The sequence below is a fragment of the Scardinius erythrophthalmus genome, assembly GCF_964197995.2.
Source record: "Scardinius erythrophthalmus genome assembly, chromosome: 17".
Classification (NCBI taxonomy): domain Eukaryota; kingdom Metazoa; phylum Chordata; class Actinopteri; order Cypriniformes; family Leuciscidae; genus Scardinius; species Scardinius erythrophthalmus.
Genome location: NC_138237.1, coordinates 16,379,657 through 16,398,948, shown reverse-complemented (window position 1 = coordinate 16,398,948; position 19,292 = coordinate 16,379,657). Strand labels below are relative to the sequence as shown.

The window sequence follows — 19,292 nt, the reverse complement described above, 5'->3', positions numbered from 1 at the left end:
TCAACAATTTCCGATTTAACAATACTTTTGGACAACAAGCAAACCATTACCCTGCTGATAATCATCTTACATCCACCAGTAATGTGTTGAGTTTGCTGGTAAGAAAAAAATCCTCTGAAAAATAACCAGCCAATATACTAGCCTGACCAGGTTAGAAGACTGCTGAGACCAGCTAACTATCTTAGGCTGGTTGATGTTTTTTTAGCAAAGTAAAGATCCAGTGAATGCTGTGTTATCATTATAACTGTGACTGTGTAAATCTGGTCAGTTATTTGCTATTGATTTGTCCAACTTTGTCTTCAGATTAAAAAAAATGACACCACATGCATAAAGATGTTTGTCCTAATTAAATCTATATAAAAAGGCATACATAAAATAATTACAAGCTGAAACAGTCCAACTCTCTGCCAACAGTAAATTATCACAGAAATAAAGTCAACTGATATGTTAGCATTTCTTAAACCAGTTATTGTTTTGCATAAAACGTGAATATTTATTGGGGTTCGACAATGGACATGATAATGCTCATTGGTTTTTTAAGGTGAAAACATTTCATAATTGCATAAAACATCAAAATCTTGCAACTTTGTCAACTCTTATCCGAGTACATCTAATCTTTCTTTCAACTTCACTGATGAAGGCTGTTATTTGAGAGTGTGGCATGTAAAGTGGAGTGCAAAGAGAAAGACTTGACTTGAGTCTGGCTCAGTACCCAGTATCCTGCTCGTTCTCAGTGATTAGAGGAGACGGATCATGACATAGAGAAAGGTTATTTATTTGAGGCTTATACATCACATAAAGAGCGCAATAAAGAGGCAGCCAATTAGGGATACCGTTGAGGCAGAGATCACCACCACAATCACACTGCCTGCTAGATTGACCAGGGCTCCCAGTCCAGCTCCCACTATGACCTGAGCCAGCTGCACCATGCAGGTAAGAGCTGCGCAGTCCATGCCAGTCCCACGGCTCTCAAGAGCTGGTTCATCACTGATCAATTTTCTTCGCTCCTATGACAAGAGAGAGGCTTTGCGTGAGAGAAGGGCTATTGTAAACAAAATATTACACACGGACATTAAAGATCAGAAAATGTCTATACAGCATTCCAAAAAGGATGAAGATCATAAAGATCTGAAGTCATTTATAATGAGCAGAACACTGTGGATCTACAGATCATGAAGCTTTGCAGAGAGCATTGTGTTTGCTTTTTGACGGTTCTAAGAAAGCATGTTCATATGCACAATTCCGAGCTCTGTGAACAAACACAGAACAATTCAAGTGGAAGAAACATCCAAGAAACAAAATCAAAGTTGCATTTTAGCAGGGTTTAATCATTATCTTGATTATAATTCAGTCTGAGTTCCAGGAAGGGATTTGATTTTCCTTGTGACTTCATTAATGCTTCAGACATCTCAGGGATTTTAGATGCTAAACAAATCCATATATATTTTGGAAAGTGAAAATCAATGTTTTAAACTAAGAACTCGATCTTGAATTTAGAAATGTTCTTGGTAAACAGCTCATTTTTTAGATACAAAACACAGTTTGGTGTGTGCTAGTGACAGATAAAGTCTGCCTTACGTTAACATTTACTGAACAATGTATTGATTCTTATTGGTCAAATCGCAGCATTTGTTGTCTAGGGCAAGGCTGTGTATAGTAACTGACTGCTCATCTTATGTTTAATCTAATAAAATAATTTCAATTTGAGTCAATATTTATCAATATCAATTAAGTCATTACAGTTTTATGTATTTACTTGTTTGTAGCCAAACAAGAATAATGTCCAGTAAGATGGTTTTTAATCACAAAATAAACCACTCGAGGATAATAAATTACCCACCCTCTTCACATAAGTGTCCTGATTACAATCAGGTTTATTTTGTGATAATGACTGTCTGAGTTTACACTAGACCTTACTGACAGGCCTTTACAAGTCTTTGCATTAGATGGAATTACAAAAAAAAAAAAAACGAAATTACTTTTTTATTTAAAAGACACAGCCACAAATGTATTACAATGTAAAATAACTATTGTCTATTTAAATTTATACCATGGTCTGGGTGAATACTCGATTCTGATTGGCTGCAGGGTGTCTATTAAAAAGTGATAGAGGACACCTAGTAAATAAACCGTCAGGCGTAACCAGGAAAACCAAGTTATTGTTTGTAAAAAGTTTAGATTTCGATTGTAAAACGAATTAAAATATAAACTAATGTTTTAAAAATGTGTTATTTGGCAAGTGACCATGGTATAAGCGGGTTAATGCCCTTCGAGGTGTCCATTGTCAGGTATTAATGGCAACCGTCCGATGCGTCCATTAATACCTGACAATGGACACCTCGTCGGGCATTAACCCTTACATATTTTAAACTGTACAGTAATTTATCCCTGTAATAGCTTTTCAGCAGCCATTACTCCATTCTTCAGTGTCACATTTGATCCTTTAGAAATATTATTCTGCTGATATATTTATAGATATATCTGCTGGGTAGGCTACATTTAGCAATATAGCAGGTTAATTATGTATATAATGTATATTACAATGTTATGACGGAGAATATGACTTTCTTGTTCTAAGTTGTTCAAAGCGTTTCTAAATATACTGATTTTTATAAGGCAGCTGTACGACTCTGAGGTGGCGAACGGGAACATGGTTTGTGTAACATTAGCAACACGTTAGCTTTTTGATTACACAGTCAAGCAAAAGGCTAATAATATCAATTACTGTCGGACAGAGAGCAAAACATAAAACTCATTAACATTTCGATACATCGACTTGTAGACAAGCCTGTATAATTCACTCTAATATGAACTAATATGCATATTCATGGATGCACGTATACTAAATAAAGCATGAAAAAATATTTTCACAGGATTTTTTTTTTTTTAAATATATTTTATTTTAGTGATCAAAGATGTGTTTAAAAGGATAAAATCTTTGACTACAAGGAAAAAACAAAAAATTATTGGTCAGAAAACTAGTAAAAAATTAAGCAAATGCAATACTTAAAAAGCCATTGCGGTCTCAGAAAAACGTCAAATACAGAATGAAGTTGGAAGAATATGAGAAGTTGTGTGTGGAGTGATGAATCACAATAAAACACAAGTTGCATGGTGATGCTCCAGAGCGGTGTCACTCTGGAGCATCATCATGAGTGGGATTTCTAGTGAGAAATATAATAATAAATACATCTCTACCACAGTGAAGTCTTTTTAGACAGCTTGAGAACAAGTCTATCAGGCTCATGTTTTGATCTAGTCAGAGTCCAGATTTGAACCCTAAAGTGAATATTTGGTCTCACATTAAACACAAAAGAACTGGGAGACATTTTTCAACTACTCATGAATTGTTTGAAGCCATTAACATTGAGTGGAACAACACTGACTCTTCTTCATGTAAAAAGCTGTTTGCAAGTTGGACTATTTTGTGCAAAGTTACTTTATCTACAGCATTTGGGCAATTCTTGCTGACTTCTTGACCCATGATTGGTTAAGACATTAAAAGACCACCAAATATTTCGGGATTTTTGGCTTGGGTCCATTTTGTTTTCCCCCGGAGTGTATATTTTCTTGTTTATGAATTTATAAAACTGCTGATTAGTTCGTTTTTGACCTGATGTAACACTCTGAAACTGACCTCTTCCGCCTTGTGGTACTCTGAGATGAGGTTGAATGGGATGGTGTAGAGAGTGCTGGACATGACTCCAAACACACTACACAGCGTCAGCGTGGCTACAATGTTTGGAAATAGGCCGATCAAACCGGTTCCCAAACCAAACACAAAGTAGCCTAGGAAGTACAGTCCCTTCAGGCCAATATATGGCAGGAGCAGCCTCTGCACATCTGGATGGACACATATGGAAATCATTTAAAAAAGGCTGCAACAATGGCCTTTAATATAGAACAAATGGTGAATCGGATGAATAGCAAAAACAGATTAACTGACCAGACTCTTTCATATCACTGATAAATTGTCTTGACTGATAAATCCACTCTGAAATGGCCTTTTCAATAGCATGACTTCCAGCACTAATTAGAATGACCGATGTTGAAAGAGACTGTGATTCTCTCATCAAATATTCTCTCATACACTCTGAAAAAGTGTATTGTACAATTTCAATCCCAGGCTGACTTGGTAGGGCCATGTATTATTTGAATGTAATTGAACAGTCTTTTTTTGTCTGGATGCATTAAGAGACTGCAGGTCTAATAAAGTCAAGAAGAATGAACAGTTGAGATATGGTTTAATATTACTCACATGAATAGAGTGCAGAGGAGACAGCGTTGATGCACAGGCCCCAGCAGCCCACTTCAACCCCTCTCTCATACGTCGCATAAGAGGTGGAATTGTGTTCGGCATATGGGTTCCCCTTATATACAATCTAAAGATGGATACACAGATCCCAGGGATGTTACATAAGATAAAGCATGTGACACCATCACATCTTAAGCGATCCATCAGCCATTGGTCAAATGCAAAAACACTTAAATCCAGAGCTAGAGAACCTTTCCACAGGTGTCTCTTTTTTCATAATGATACCTAAGTGAACAAGCACACCACAAGACTTTTTCCATTTAGACATGACATGGCAAAAAAAAAAAAAAAAAAATCATCCTCTGCTCTGCTGTGATCTGTGTGGGTTAGTTAATGCTACTGAAAGAGTTCTAATGCTCACCTTAAACACTTAAACAATACAATTTTCTTTCAAACTCATTCATTCATGTGATAGATTTCATCTAGGTCCTTAAATGACCATCACCTCTCAAAGATAGAGGCAATTAATTCATTTTATCAAGCTTTTTGTTAACGCTATCACATCTAATCATATTAGTATACATCCTGTTAAGAATATGTCTATTCACTGCATCAGAGGTCATTACCCTGAACGTTATCCACTTTGTCAAGGTCAACAGCTTTCTGCCGCCTACAAGGAGATTTACTCATTTATCTCAATTCAACACTGATAAAGCTGGCTGTGCGAGGGAAAATAAGAAAAATAAACTGCTACCTTTTAACCACAATTCAAAGCATCATTGATCTATTTTTTAGTGTGGGGCGCTACTCTTCCAGGAGTGCTAAACTGAAATCTAATGGCTTGGTAAATAAATAAAGATGAATGTTAGAGACATGGCCGTAGAATACTTTTTCCGGGAAAGTGTGCTCACATGGGCCAATGTGAATAAATCTAGGTGGTTTAAATTCAAAGAGACAAGATAGTCTATGCATGACCTGAAGTTTTATTCTTATCCAAAAGGTGATGTGAACATTATGGAGCGTTAAACACTCTCATGTAATATTTTTGATTCAAACTTAAAGCCGGAGATAGCCCTCGCACAGAAAGTCCAAGACGGACTCATAGCGGTATTTATGCCATTCCAGGAAATCCCTTATGGACAAAGGCATCCAGCTATCGCTGTAGAGAAATAAAACCCAGACACGTTTTGACTGATGAAACGTGAAGACAATAAACACAAGGTTTATTACGGTACAGAAAATATAAAATATATTTAAAAATAAATTATTTTACATAAAATCCATGATGACTTAATGCATAAGTGTTTGTAGTACACAAACAAATCATAAAATTGCCATTAGGACAATATAGAAAAAAAAATATTATATAATAAAAGATATTGGTTATTGTTCAGCCGTGTATTTGATTTCTTATCCAGTTAAAAGTAAGAGATAAGAAAAAATAAAACCTGTCAATTAGACAAAGGTCAAACTGGTATTATACTTGACATTTCTGTCCCCCTCACACCTGAAATGATGGCTATGCACTTGGTTAGAGATTTGATGATAACGCTCAGGAAATATGAGGTTTTTTTTTTTTTTTTTGCTAAGGTATACTTTTGACAACATACTTAGCTACTTAATTTTAGTAGCATTTAATATAGTCCTATTCGCCAAAACAATTTAAAAGAACCAATATATCTATTAATGAAATAACTGTCAGCGTTTATTTTCATAAACTGAATCATTTTAGTGAATTAATTCATTCGGACACACATTCCAACACACTTTTTGGTTATTCCTCAGCACACTCAGCTGTAAAACATTACAAAAAAAATCTATTTCAAATTAATGCCGTTCTTTTATCTATTTCACAAGAATCCTGAAGGAAAATGTATCATGGTTTCCACAAACATTTGAAACAACAGTTTTCAACATTGATAATGATTAGAAATATGTCTTGAGTGGCAGATCAGCGTATTAAAATGATTTCTGAATAATCATGTGACACTGAAGACTGGAGAAATGATGCTGAAAATTCAGCTTTGTCTAACACGTCATGAATACATTATTACATAACTAGAGTTATTAAGTTGTAATAAATTTCACAATATTACTGTTTTTACTGTATTTTTACTCAAATAAATGCAGCCTTGGTGAGCATATATACTTATTTTAAAAACATTACAAAATCTTACCAATCACAAACTTTTGAACTATAGTAGCTACTCTCTAAATTGTGAAAACAAACAAAAATCAAACAAAAAATTCAAGAATATCAGTGATTTTAAAACAAAGCCAAAATAACTTTAGAGTCATATACCTCTTATAGTTTTACCAGAGCCAATGATTTTGTCTGAGTTATGAATAATTTTTTTAAATAATACAATTCATATGTTCTCATTTTATATGTATTATCTTATCATTTTAGCATAGAATGAGTAAAGCTGATTGTTTTTAGGATTCATTTTTTATTCATTTTTCTTTTACAATTTTTAGGCTGAGTACATTTTAAGCTGCTCTACCTCAGTAGTCTAACAGCGCTCGTAAACGTCAAAATCGAGATCGAGATGGCCAATCAAATCAAAGAAGGCGGGTCTTAAGGCCCGTTCACACCAAGCACGATGACTATAAAGATAACGATAAAGATAACTATATATGCGTCCACACCAACGACCGATAACGGTATTTTTATTCTAAGCACACGCGCGCCCGGATGATCCAGATCTATTTTAAATGCGCGAGACCTTTAAATTAGAATGGATTCTGATTGGCTGTCAGTGTTTTATCGTTCGACAGCTGGAAAAAAATCGTTCTGAAAGTGATCCCAACGATATCGTTCCTCATATCTTTATTGTTATAGTTGTGGTGTGAACTCTGTTATTCTTTAATATGGAGAACGATTTTTAGAATTATATCTTTATCGTTATCTTTATAGTTATCGTCCTTGGTGTGAACGGGCCTTTACTGTCACAACACAATGAGTGTTCGTGGACAGATGTAAGTGGATGCAAGTATTAAACAGCTGTTTTATGATAGAAATATCAAGCGGCCTACAGTAATAGTGATGCAAACTACTCAACTTTATATGAAATGTTGCTGTTTTTTAATTGAAAATATGCGTGTATTTCATAAATAAATGTGATGAGACAAGAAACGTTTGCGTTTTCGACATATTAGACATAGCCTATGCATTAAAGTGAATGTGTGCACATTTTAAAATAAAATATTATTTGCAAATAGATTAAATAGATTATTTCATAACCCCAATTAGACAACGAACTTCTTTAACCATTAATATTTATTCCATTAAATCCCTTTTAATCCTTTAATTATTTAATGCCTTTATTATTATTATTATTATTATTATTAATTAAGTAATAACCCCCCCCTCTGCCGGTATAGGTGCCTGTGTGTCTAGCAGTTTTATGCTTGACTGCATTCAGTAGGTCAGGGATTTCATTCGAAGGCTTGACTGTAATCCACTAACATTAGGAGTGTCAGCATATGTATTTTATGGCTGTTCTGATTCCTCTCTTTAAAGATAGGGATGTGCAAAGTCAAATTCCATCAAAAAAAAAAAAAAAGCCTTATTCCCTCACCTGCCCCATAAAGTCAGTGAAGAAAAGCATGTTGCACAGGAAGGCTGTCCATCCCAACAGATGAGTCACACATAAACAGCGGTAATGGCTGGGCATGCTGATCATAGCTGACAGCAGAGATTTCAGGCTCAACCTCTTCTGTCCCTGAAACACAGTTATGCACACAGGTCAATAATGTCTTCTGAAAGGTTCAAAAGCTCAAAGCCATGAACACTTACCAGACAACATTTAAGAAACATATCAACTTTATGCAGTGCGAAGATCTTATATTCATCTCTGCACATTATACTGGGATGAGAATGTACTTTAATACTAAAATAATTAAACTGACACACTTTGAAAGATAATCTAACCAATTATTTGACAACATGGACTGAAGAAACCCTTATATCAATGTGACTTGCTCAAGACAATGTTATTAAGAATGTAGTAAAGATTTCCATAACCACAAAGGGTTGCTCATTAATGTGATATCTCTAGTCATGACATATTCCTTTTGATGCCAAAACTCAATTGCTGATGGAAAAATATATTGGTTGGGCAATAGGGTGAAACAACTAAATGATTCCTCATATGAATAGAGTTGTTGATTTGGTCTTGTAATGACTATGAAGACTGAGGGGCTAAAATCAGCTAAAATCAGCAACTCATCAGTCATCACTATTCACATGCATGGAATACATTATTATTATTATTATTATGAACACACACACACACACACACACACACACACACACACACACGCACGTGTATATTTTAACATATTTCATTTACAGGACATTTTTAGGCATGGACATTATGTGAGGTTAGCAGGTTAATGATTGCAAGACTCTGAGTTGGAGTCTAGACTAACAGGATTAGTGAGATTTACAGTTCCTTTTACCTTAGCATCATTAATAATTTGATATGAACATTAACCCTCTAGGGTCTGAGGTGTTTTAAATGTAAAGTAAAGAGCTTTGCTGTTATGGGAATAAAACTACAACACAGTGTAAATATGTTTTACCCTATTCTGATTATACAGACATATACCATTAGAAAAGCATAAATTTGGGTGGTAAAGTGCATAGTAGAAATCTGGGGAAGCATTTTACAGATGTAAAAATAAACTGCATTAAAGCATCACTTGGTGTTAGTGTGACTCACTGGCATGACAAATTTCAGTCTAGGTTAACTTTCACATGCGGAGGTTGTACAAAGATCATGCCCAATTTTTATGATTCAGAATGAGCTTTTTAATGATGATCTGAAACAGGATTTAAGACACTTTAATGATCATCCGAATTCTGTGGTCCAAAAGCCTGAGGCCAAACAAAAAATATGTGGTTTACCATCCATAACTAAAGTTTACAGATACAAATAAATGTAAAGAGAAAAGCGTCATTAGATAAAAAAAAAAAAAGAAATATTTAAGATGCACTATTTTAGATGATTAATCAATGTTCAACATTTTGCTGAAATTGTTATGCTGAAAATATATCTTTTTTTTACTAATACAAATGCAACAAAAAAAAGCATCATCTTTTACTTGTATTAGCATTATAGTGGTCTCACGGTTTTGGACCTCACTGTATAATGAGATTCAGATGTTTAAAATCCCTGCTATATTCTGTAACTATTTTAAATGGTAAACCTGAGACTGGATTGACACTTAATGAACTAATAAAATATAGTGAGAACTTTGAAAAGTGTGTACATTTTTTCCACTGGGGAATCTTTGGCCTTCACAATTAAGTCACGCATATGGCCATAATGAATACAAAACATCACCACAAAGACCTCTGAATAAGCCATTATTAGTTGTATTTTTAATAAACAAAAAAAAAGCATGTGCTGATTTTCATTATCAACTAAACAAGGAGCTGTTTCTGTGAGGCGCATGAACAATACCCAACCTAATTACAGCTCACATAGGCTGTTGCTCCGAGGTCTGAAACAGGTCATTAAAATGTGATGGGAAATTGGGTGCAGACTGAAGCCAAGAATAAAAAGCCACATGAAAAGGATTCAAAGTAAAACAAATCACCAACCTCACTGTTAGGCTGCTTGGCACTGGGCGTGACTGCATTGGCTTCACTCAGAGCAGAGAACGAGCGCTGCCTCATTTCAGGCAGAGGTGGCAGTTCTTTGGAGACCGCGCCATAGCCATTTTGACGCGGGCCTTCCAGGACTAGTGAGGTGGTTGGACAAGAGTCCGAACCGTCATCTTTAATCAATGGTTTCTCTGGGATGCTGAAAAGGTGCATGGTGAGAAAAATGCCCCAGGTAAGAGATGAGAAAAAATAGATAACTTGGTACTCTGAACCCAGTGCAAATCCAAGAGCAGAGTGACCCCAGTCCATGGCTCCAATCAGGTATCCGAAGGCTCCACCTAGACCTGCAAGGAAGCACAGCATTGAAAAAAACCCAATAATAATAAATAAAATAAATAATCACATTCGATTTTCTGAGCAACTAAGCAACTAGAAGCTTTGTTTTCAACCAACAGGGAATTTGACCATGTAACTAAAATAACCATTTGCACAAACAAGAGCCATTGTGTTGTTCTGGTGGGGCTGCTTGATGATTCTGAGGAAAGCATGACATTTTTTTCAGGATTCTCTGATGAATAGAAAGTTCAAAAGGACACCATTTACAGTATTTGGGATTTTTATGTACGACATAATTGTGATGGGTGTCTGAGGCTGGGATTGAACTCTGGTCTTCAAGTCAACTGAACTGCTTCTTTACCACTGAGATATTGTGGATGACAAACAGCAGATGGACCCAAGGGCAGAAGAATAACTTGCAGACTTAGATGACTAAACAAAAGGTGTTTTTACTGAAGAGTCCAAGTTTAAAAGTACAACAAAAAGGATGCTATGCTTCCAGAGAAAAAAAAAAATCAAAAGGTGAGCAAAAGGCAAATCCAAAAATACAACAAACTTAGCTTTCTTGGCAAGAAAAATACAAGCATAGTAGGCTCAAGACCGAACACAACTGAAAGAAAGAGGCATACTTAAAAACATAGACATAATAAATACATAAACGCCCTATTGGGCGCTTTGGAACATTGCTGCGATACGTCAACGCGTCCGCCATATTGCTGAGGGCAAGACTGCGCTGTAAACAAGTAAACAGGTGAGCTGTGGTTTTTCTAGATAAAAACAAAAAAAACTTTACATTTATCAACCGATTTCAGTGGTTTGTACGTGGTGTACAAAAAGTTCCATCTCTAGTTATTTAAAATCTTGATAGTTAGACTTACACATTTTTTTTTTAATAAGGAATTGTCAAAGCTCATGCTTGTCATGTATTTGGCTTTTTATTCTTGGATAAGAATTGTGAAGACCCCCATACTGAGATATAATTTAATTTTCACAAAATGAAATGTTCTCCCAAGTAGAACACGAAGCAGGCATTTTTCTCAATTCCCGTTATGAAAGTTATGGGTAAGTTGCCCTCCACAATATGGCGGCGCCGTTGACGTACAATCCAGCAGCCAATAGGGTGTCTATGTATTTATTATGTCTATGCTTAAACAGGCCAGCACAAACAAGCTAATGAACCCCTCAGGTGGGAGAAATCAAATACTAATGAGTGGCAACAATGAATTTTACAGAAGTTGGGGCCACCTAGTGGCTGGGAGAGTCATTGCAGCTCAGCGCCAACTAGAGGCAGGGAGAGTCATTACAAGCTGGAGCCTTACAATAACAAAAATATAAATAGATATTATAATAGATAATTCAACTTAACATAAATCTCTGATGAATAGTGTGGAAGAAATTTAATGTCCTATTATGTTTGCACTTAATTATATTCATAGAATCTTAGAAATATGATGGTAATTAGATTAATGTGGTGTTGATACATATTCTTTATAATATATGTGTATGTCCTTGTATATGACCGGACAAAAGTTAATGTGACTGAATGTATGACCGAGACAGAGAGTCTCCATTCAAGGGTGTAATATGATTAAGTAAACAATATGTTAGTTATGGCTAAGATGTATCTTGATGTAGCCTCGGGAAAACAACCTTGGGGGAGGAATAACTATAAAGAATGAAGGAATTCCCCCCACTCGTTGTCACACTCTGCAGGCACTTTGTAATGACTGTATGACTGCTGACCTTTCCTTGCAAGGGAATAAATAATTTTTAAACACAACTGATCCATGTTTGTCTCTTATTCAGTATTAGAAAATTGTTTGCCACCACAATTTGGCGTTGTCGGCAGGATTCCTTGGATGTGCCTCTTGGACCCGAGAGCGGACGGTGACTGATCATCCTGGACTGCAGGTCTAGCCCTACCTCGCAAACTTGAGAGAGAGGGGTCGACCGCAGGGGCCCAAGAGGGACACCACTGGAATCAAAAGAACTGAAGTGGCGTAAGCTGAGACTGGTAAGAGACAGAGTACCTCTTTGTCTCTTATTCAGTATTAGAAAATTGTTTGCCACCACAATAGAAAGTTCAAAAGGACATCATTTACAGTATTTGGACGTGAAGTATTGAGTTATAGACTGAAGGCAGGTGGTTTAGTGGTAATTATTGATAGTGAAATGACACAATTTTGGTAAAATACAAAGAAAAGCTAATTAAGTATTGCATTTAAAAGAGCATTCTAGTGATTTAAAACAAATAGCAAAGTTCCATTTTGTAATCAAAGTCATGTTACATTGCAGGTCATATTTTGTGCCATTTTGTCTCCAAAATCAGTAAAAGCAGACCACAAAGAAAGAAAGAAAAAAAAAAACACCCAGGGTTATGCACAAAACACCCAAGCCCAAGAAACGACCCAGTCATGTGGCTCTGAAGCTCTCAGCTCCAACCCATGATCTCAGCACATGACTGAGCCTGTTTGGATTAGGCTACCCTGAGTGCGCACAGACCCCTCGGAGCCTGACCGACACAACCAGGCTTTACTATAACTGGATAACAGACCTCATGATGTTTGAGCATTTGATTTATTTTTGCGGTGCAATTGTTCTGTGATGGTTTAGTCTAAGAACACATAAAATCAATTATATAGACAACAGCAACTGGGTAATTAAATAACTTTGTGTGATTCATGATTTAGTGTGCACTAAATTCCACACTTCCTAAAAAAATCAGTGAGTGAAAATATCTTTTGTCTTGTAGATGTACTCCACATAAGACTGAAAGCACACGTGTCTCTAGTAGCCTGACTAATATGTTGTTTTCCTTTTTTTTTCTGAAGAAATTTGTAGTGTTATCTAAGAAGGCTTTTTCCTTTTCAGATTTTACTGAGAGTTTAGAAGACACATACAGCATTTTCTTACGTGTTAAGGCTTTACTGCTGCCATACAGTAAACAAGTTGTCTAGTTACATCAGTAATGCGGCACCAAAGCACCCAATCGACCATGTTGAAGATGATGAAAGAGGAAACAGGCTGTTGCCATATACAGTAGTGCTAGCCAATTTCACACAAGTACCTGCTTTCAAGAATGCTCCTATGAAAAATGCTGTCAGTCAGCTTCATGTTATAGAACGATCCGTAAAGTATCAGTTTCTGCAGCGTTATTTGCAGAAAAGCACGCACATCTTAATTTCTCATCAAGAAAATAACGTTTTTCTTGAAGAACTGACAGGATCAAAATGGTATAAAGCAAAAATATGTTTCAGATGCACAGTGGCCATAAAAAGTACTTGGAAATGTATGTATGAGCACACTTAAAAATGTATGAATGCCATTGCAGTGGATGACACCATATTACTGCAATCTGATGATGAAAATAAGCATGGCACCAAGGGAAGTCACAAATGAAAGTCAACCTACAAATAAACGCAGTAATCCTTCACAACAGCACTCGCTTAATTAAAAAAAGTGCTATAATACTTCAAACTGGCATAATGTCATGATTCATAATGCTTCAGAACATCTCAACAGAAGAGTAAGGTATATTGCAATGTTTTTTATGGAATTGTCATGGTAACTAGACAACCAGCTTTTAATGAGACAAATATATTTTTCTTGTGCAAAAAAACAACAACTCATGCTAATTCATTGCACCTATCAATTAAGTTTAAGATATATTTTTATCATACAAAGCAAGGCCAAGCAAACCATTTATTGTAAATCTTTACCTGTGAGTAAGGCATGATAGTGAAGACCTCGCTCCTTATCCCGATGAGAACACACATCAAACAAATAGGCTTTAATGGGTCCGTCAATGAAGTCCGCAGCAAAGTCAAACATCACCACTCCAAACATAACCACCACGATGGCCCATGTCCTTTTAACATTTCTATCAAGTACAGCTGGAGGAGAGAAAAAAACATCAAGCTTAGTTTTATCAAAAGCTTGTTAAACATTCAATGGTAATGAATTGAATATGACTTCTTATACATTCTGAAACTTAAGGTCAGAACATAGATCAGAAGGTAAAACGAGTTAACGTATTATTAAAAAACGATGACGCTTAAAGGAGAACTCCGGTCAATTTTAACACTGAGCTCGTTTTTTTGTAAATTTGGAGTGCTGTCAATACAGAGAACAACAACAAAAATCGGTGTTGCCTACACCGTGTTATCCTCTTTTTAAAATTTGCACCCTGTTGACTTCAATGGGGCAAGTTTTAAACCTGCTTTTAGCCTCTTAACATCCTTGATGTGTCGTTACAAGTGCACAGCTAATGTGAGTGATTCCTTCAGAGTGATCACAGGTGAATCTGACTGCAGTAGATGTGAAAGATATGAATAAAAATGATGTTATTTCAGCCAGCGCACATACCTGTATTTACATCCTGTTTTCGGTCGAAGTCCATAGTAATCGATAGTCGAGTTCACACGCATAGGTTTAGTTACCTATGATCACGCGCGTGAACTCGACAATCGATTACTATAGTATTTTAGTCTTTTGCAGTGCATGAATTAATGCATAAATAAAAAGTGTGAATCTGTTTTAATTTTTTTCATACAGCTAAAGGACACCTAATTGCAGTAATGAAAACAGGTGTTTTCTTCATAATTTTAAGTGTGCTTGGTAAAATAAACAAGTGCACTTTACTGCAAATGATTAGAACTCTAGATTTGTATTATTTAATAGGTGAAAACAGACTCCCCGAACGCTGTACAAAATTTCCATGCAATGTCCAGCTGTGTTATTTTCTTGCATCTAATTTCTGGATGGACAAATTTTTAGTCACATAAAAAAAAAAAAGCATTTTGTAATCATTTGCAGTTCCTATATCTGCTTCTCTTCTGTCCTTGTTCATTCTCATCTTTTTAAATCCCAACCTAACAACATATTCAATGGTCAAGCGAAAACAGATAAACTTTGCTTACCGTTTTTAAAATTACATTGCCACTTTGTATAATATTACAGCAAATTGTAACTACCAGCCTAGACACAAGTAGCTCCCGATTTGATAATCTAGACAGATCCATCATGTTTACTTAAGTAACACCTACCTGATGTAACAGCATCTCCATTTAGAAATAAAGTCAGGCCCACTAACATCATAATCCCCAGTAAGAGTATGTACGGTCGCCTTCGGCCCCATGGGGACCTACAGTAGTCGCTTGCCGAGCCAATGACAGGCTGTAGGATAAAACCCAAAATAGGGCTGATGAACCACACCAGGCTGTACAAGCGTTTGGGAAGTCCAACGCTCAGCAACACTGGCGTGACAAACGCTGCCTCAACAGCGTAACAGAATTCCCTTCCGAACATGACCATGCCATGCATGATAAGCCTTCCTCTCGAGCGCTTCGGAGGCTCCACCGCTCCAAACACAGCCGGTTCCATACTGTCCAAATAGTCCTCTTTCTGTCCCGAGTCCACCGGATAGTGCTCCATTGATGTGGACGGGCTTTCCGGCGCAGAGAACCGGCAAGGCTGGTCCTCGGTTAGGAGAGTCATGGTTCTCTGTGTTGAAAATCTTAATTCCTACTGCATAGCTGAGCGATAAAGCTCAAGACTAGTATTCACAACGTGAGCTGAGCTGAGAAGAAAAGAAGGTGGTGGTTTGTTGGGATGAAAGAAGTATGGCTTGCTTTTTCCCCCCAGTCTTTGTAGCCAAAGGCCGCTGATGGAGTCGGTTGTAAGCACGTGACAAAGATTATGAGCTGTATATGTTCTTCTCTTCCTGCTGGGTTACAAGAGGTTAGAAGTTAAGTGCAAGACAGAGCCAACAAAACATAGTTAACGTAATAGCAAATGGCTATCAAACAAAGGGAACATTTGAGTGTTTGTGGAAATATAAAGGTTATGAAAAATATAGTTTTAACAAGCATTTTTGTGGTCTTACATGCTGGGATTGCCCAATAGGTAAATTAAGTGACATACCATGTGATTGCTCTGCAGACGGCTTCAATGGGGTTGGGAAAAGAAGGCAGTGTATTTATAGTCAACGAGCTTACCACCCTACGCAATGTTCCCTCTCCATTCACACGACTAACTTCTGTTGCTGACTCAAATCTGTCATGAGACATTCACAGAGTCTGTTCAACAATCATGTGAGCTTCTCACGGAATATCCTCCATTCTCTCTTGGACTTAATCTATAGAGGTCGAGCTGTGGATCACAAGCAACCGGTCAGATGGTGCCACATGCAGTAAAATGCCACATTCCACACATATCTCTATGTGAATGAGAATCGATTTCAGGCTAGAGTAGTTAGGAAAGATTTTTATGTAACTCATTCCTCTGGTTTACTAATAGGATTTGCCTCGAGAAAAGATGATGCAGAATGTTATCAAGAGAACATGCTTTGTTTGAAGCCAGACACTTTTTGAGATTTTGGGCTTTTTGGCTTCTCGCTTAGTGTTTTTTCAGACTAGTGGACAGAAAACATCCAAAATACACTTTTAACTATATATTTTAGAGCACTTTATCTATTTGCATCTGTAGATTTCAATTAAAGTGGCCGTTTTCTCGAAATGAGTTTTTCCTCCTACATTTCCTCCCAGAAATCTCCACTTCAGTAATATTTAAATACACCAAACTTTACAGTTTTATTCTTATCTATATTTTGAAGGTTTTTACAAAGGGGTTTGTTCATATATAATTTTCCTGATTTTATACATTTTATTCCTAAAAAAATGGCGAAAATTTGGCTGTTGACAGTATTTTTTGATTTGTGATAAATAGAGATATCCAAAATCCCCTCTGTAAAAACCTTTGGCTCTAATATATCAAATAAATGAAAGAATATTTTTTAACCTGACTTCATCCATTGTTCAGATTTTTGTTCTAGAAATGTATGCAAATTACAGCATATTTAATTAGACAATGCCTCTTTAGCATATTTAAACATTAAATGTCAGAAAACTTGTAATACAACAAATGTTTGCTATTATTAATGTAACCAATCAACTGAAGTATGGTGATATTTATAAGTTGTTGTTTTTTTACCCTATTCACCGGGGGTGTCTCGCCTTAATAATTGTTTTGCACATTGATTATGATTTCATTAATCTTCAAGCATAAGAAAACATTCCTTAATCTGTAAGATTTCTGTTCTGGTTTTGAAAATACACAACCATTCAAAACTCTGGGGTCAGGAAGATTTTTTTTTAAAGAAATCAATACTTTTATTCAGCAAGGATGCATTTAATGGATCGAAAGTGAGAGTAAAGACTTAATTGAACAAAAGACTGCCATTTCAAATAAATGCTGTTGTTTTGAACTTTCTATTCATCAAAGAATCCTGAAAAAAACGTATCATGGTTTCCACAAAACATTAACCAGCACAATTGTTTTCAGCATTGATAACAATCAGAAATGTTTCTGGAGCACCAAAATCATCATATTAGAATAATTTCTGAAGAATCATGTGACACTGAAGACTGGAGTAATGTTGCTGAAAATTCAGCTTTACCATCACAGAAATAAATTACATCGTAAAATGTTCTACAATAGAATACAGTTATTTTAAATTGTAATAATAATTCACAATATTACTGTTTTTACAGTCTTGCAGCCTTGGTGAACAAAAATATTTATTTCAAAAACATTTTAAATATCTATCCCACATTTTTATAAAAGTAACGTAATAGTAGTAATGTAATAATAATAACATATAATTTTCATCTTAAACCAAGTCATTCATTGTTTTTTTCTCATTACCATTATCTTAGGTCACCAACAATGCCTAACATTTTGATAACGGAAGATTCAAAGGCAAATATTTCAGTCAGTTAAGTAGTCTATGAAACACTCAGCTATTCTTACTAAAGGCACTTATTAGTCAAGGATTTTAATTACCAAAAGTGGTACACTTTAAATCAGCTACAACTAAAATGCCCTCACCAATACTTGAGTTAATATTTCAAAACAGTCTTAAAAAAATAAGTTTTTAATGCAATAGACATTAATTAAATCCCACTTGACTTTCCCTGCAGCAATTACAAATTAGAGTTGAGTGTCTTGGACATATCAACTTAAAAGCCCAGAACCAATTAGTCCACCTCGACTGAAGCACCCAGTGATTCAGAAGAGAGAGGGTCATTTTTTTCTGAAAAACCCCCAACACTTACTCAATAAGACAGAAATGGAGTTCTGCTCAGATTCCCGCACTGCATCACTGGCCACAAAGTTTAATGATTCTCCAGTCAGACTCTTTGGTTTATAGGCGTGCTTTAGCTTCGTTACACTCTATGATACCACCAGACAGGAGCTGTTCTATTTGCGCTTGCTCAAACCCGTACTCCTTCAGCACAGTGCGAGTGTGCTCTCCAATAAAGGGGTCACGGGTGCGGCAGGCCTCCGCAGGGGAGCGGGACAGAAAGGGTGCAGGTCGGGGGCTAATTTCCCCCTGAGAGTCCTTGAAGAACGATCCCCTTGCCTGGTTGTGGGGGTGAGAGAGTACCTCATCCAGTGACAGCACAGGGGTGACACAGGCATCGGTCCCATCGAAGATCCGACCCCACTCAGCCTGCGTTTTGGTGGCAAACACCTGGGTGAACGTCTGCCTGAGCTGCGGCCAATCAGATACACTCATTTGTGAGGGAAGGTCAGCATCGTCCAAGCCCAAACCTGTAGTGAAAGAGAATTAAGGAGATAAAAAGGAGATTAAAAAAGAGGAAAGAAATCAATAAAGGAGTTTAGAGGACAAGGACCAAAGACATCATGAAGGACTATGAATCCAGAATCCATTAAAAACAACACTGGCCACAGTAGGTGACTTATAAAGAAATGTTCTTCTTTTGAGGGTCAACATGAATAGCAATAGAATCATTGTGGTTTCAAAGCAAGATTGAGTACGCTGCATTTGCACTTGGGTCATCAGGATGTGGGGTGAATCCCTGTGCACATACTAATAAAGCATCCTGTGGCTTCTCCCTAATCTTTGTATGCCTGGGCGAAATTGACAACCACGTAGCCAGACCAATGTGACCCTGAGAATCTTGTGGTTAAACATGTGTCAATTGTACTCAGAGATCCTTCAGGTTACAGATTTATTTCAGGTGAATTGAAAGCAGGTAGAGGAAAAAAAAGAAAAAGAAAAAA

The 19,292-nt window shown here is 36.4% G+C and overlaps 2 protein-coding genes across 4 annotated transcripts in view; both read right to left on the bottom strand.

Annotated features, from left to right (window-relative positions):
• Window positions 1-755: 755 nt before the first annotated feature.
• slc45a2 (solute carrier family 45 member 2) lies at window positions 756-17,135 on the bottom strand. Of its 2 annotated transcripts, none has more exons than XM_081391162.1 (8): window positions 16,128-17,135; window positions 15,251-15,930; window positions 13,925-14,098; window positions 9,867-10,213; window positions 7,837-7,980; window positions 4,259-4,382; window positions 3,638-3,843; window positions 756-1,007 (listed from the first exon to the last, which is right to left on the bottom strand). In XM_081391162.1, exons 2-8 carry the CDS (start codon window positions 15,699-15,701, stop codon window positions 792-794), a joined length of 1,662 nt encoding a protein of 553 aa, XP_081247288.1. In that variant the 5' UTR covers window positions 15,702-15,930; window positions 16,128-17,135; the 3' UTR covers window positions 756-791. The 2 variants fall into 2 exon arrangements, with proteins under 2 accessions (XP_081247288.1, XP_081247289.1); XM_081391163.1 differs by having other exon boundaries at window positions 15,251-15,927; window positions 16,128-16,179.
• Window positions 17,136-17,282: 147 nt separating this feature from the next.
• The window catches only part of amacr (alpha-methylacyl-CoA racemase), a 30,113-nt gene continuing 28,103 nt past the window's right edge, over window positions 17,283-19,292 (bottom strand). For both annotated transcript variants that reach the window (XM_081391165.1, XM_081391164.1), the window contains one exon: window positions 17,283-18,818. In XM_081391165.1, the coding sequence (XP_081247291.1) occupies window positions 18,409-18,818 (410 nt within the window). In that variant the 3' untranslated portion in view covers window positions 17,283-18,408. The remainder of the gene's footprint in view (window positions 18,819-19,292) is intronic.

What these genes read in the sequence shown, in the direction of transcription:
- slc45a2 (XM_081391162.1), bottom strand. Translation starts at nt 15,701, where the DNA reads ATGACTCTCCTAACCGAGGACCAGCCTTGCCGGTTCTCTGCGCCGGAA. An exon ending in TGGAGATGCTGTTACATCAG is followed by an intron (nt 14,099 to 15,250) that starts GTAGGTGTTACT and finishes TCTCTCCTCCAG; the next exon opens with CTGTACTTGATAGAAATGTT. An exon ending in AGTACCACAAGGCGGAAGAG is followed by an intron (nt 1,008 to 3,637) that starts GTCAGTTTCAGA and finishes CTCTTGTCATAG; the next exon opens with GAGCGAAGAAAATTGATCAG.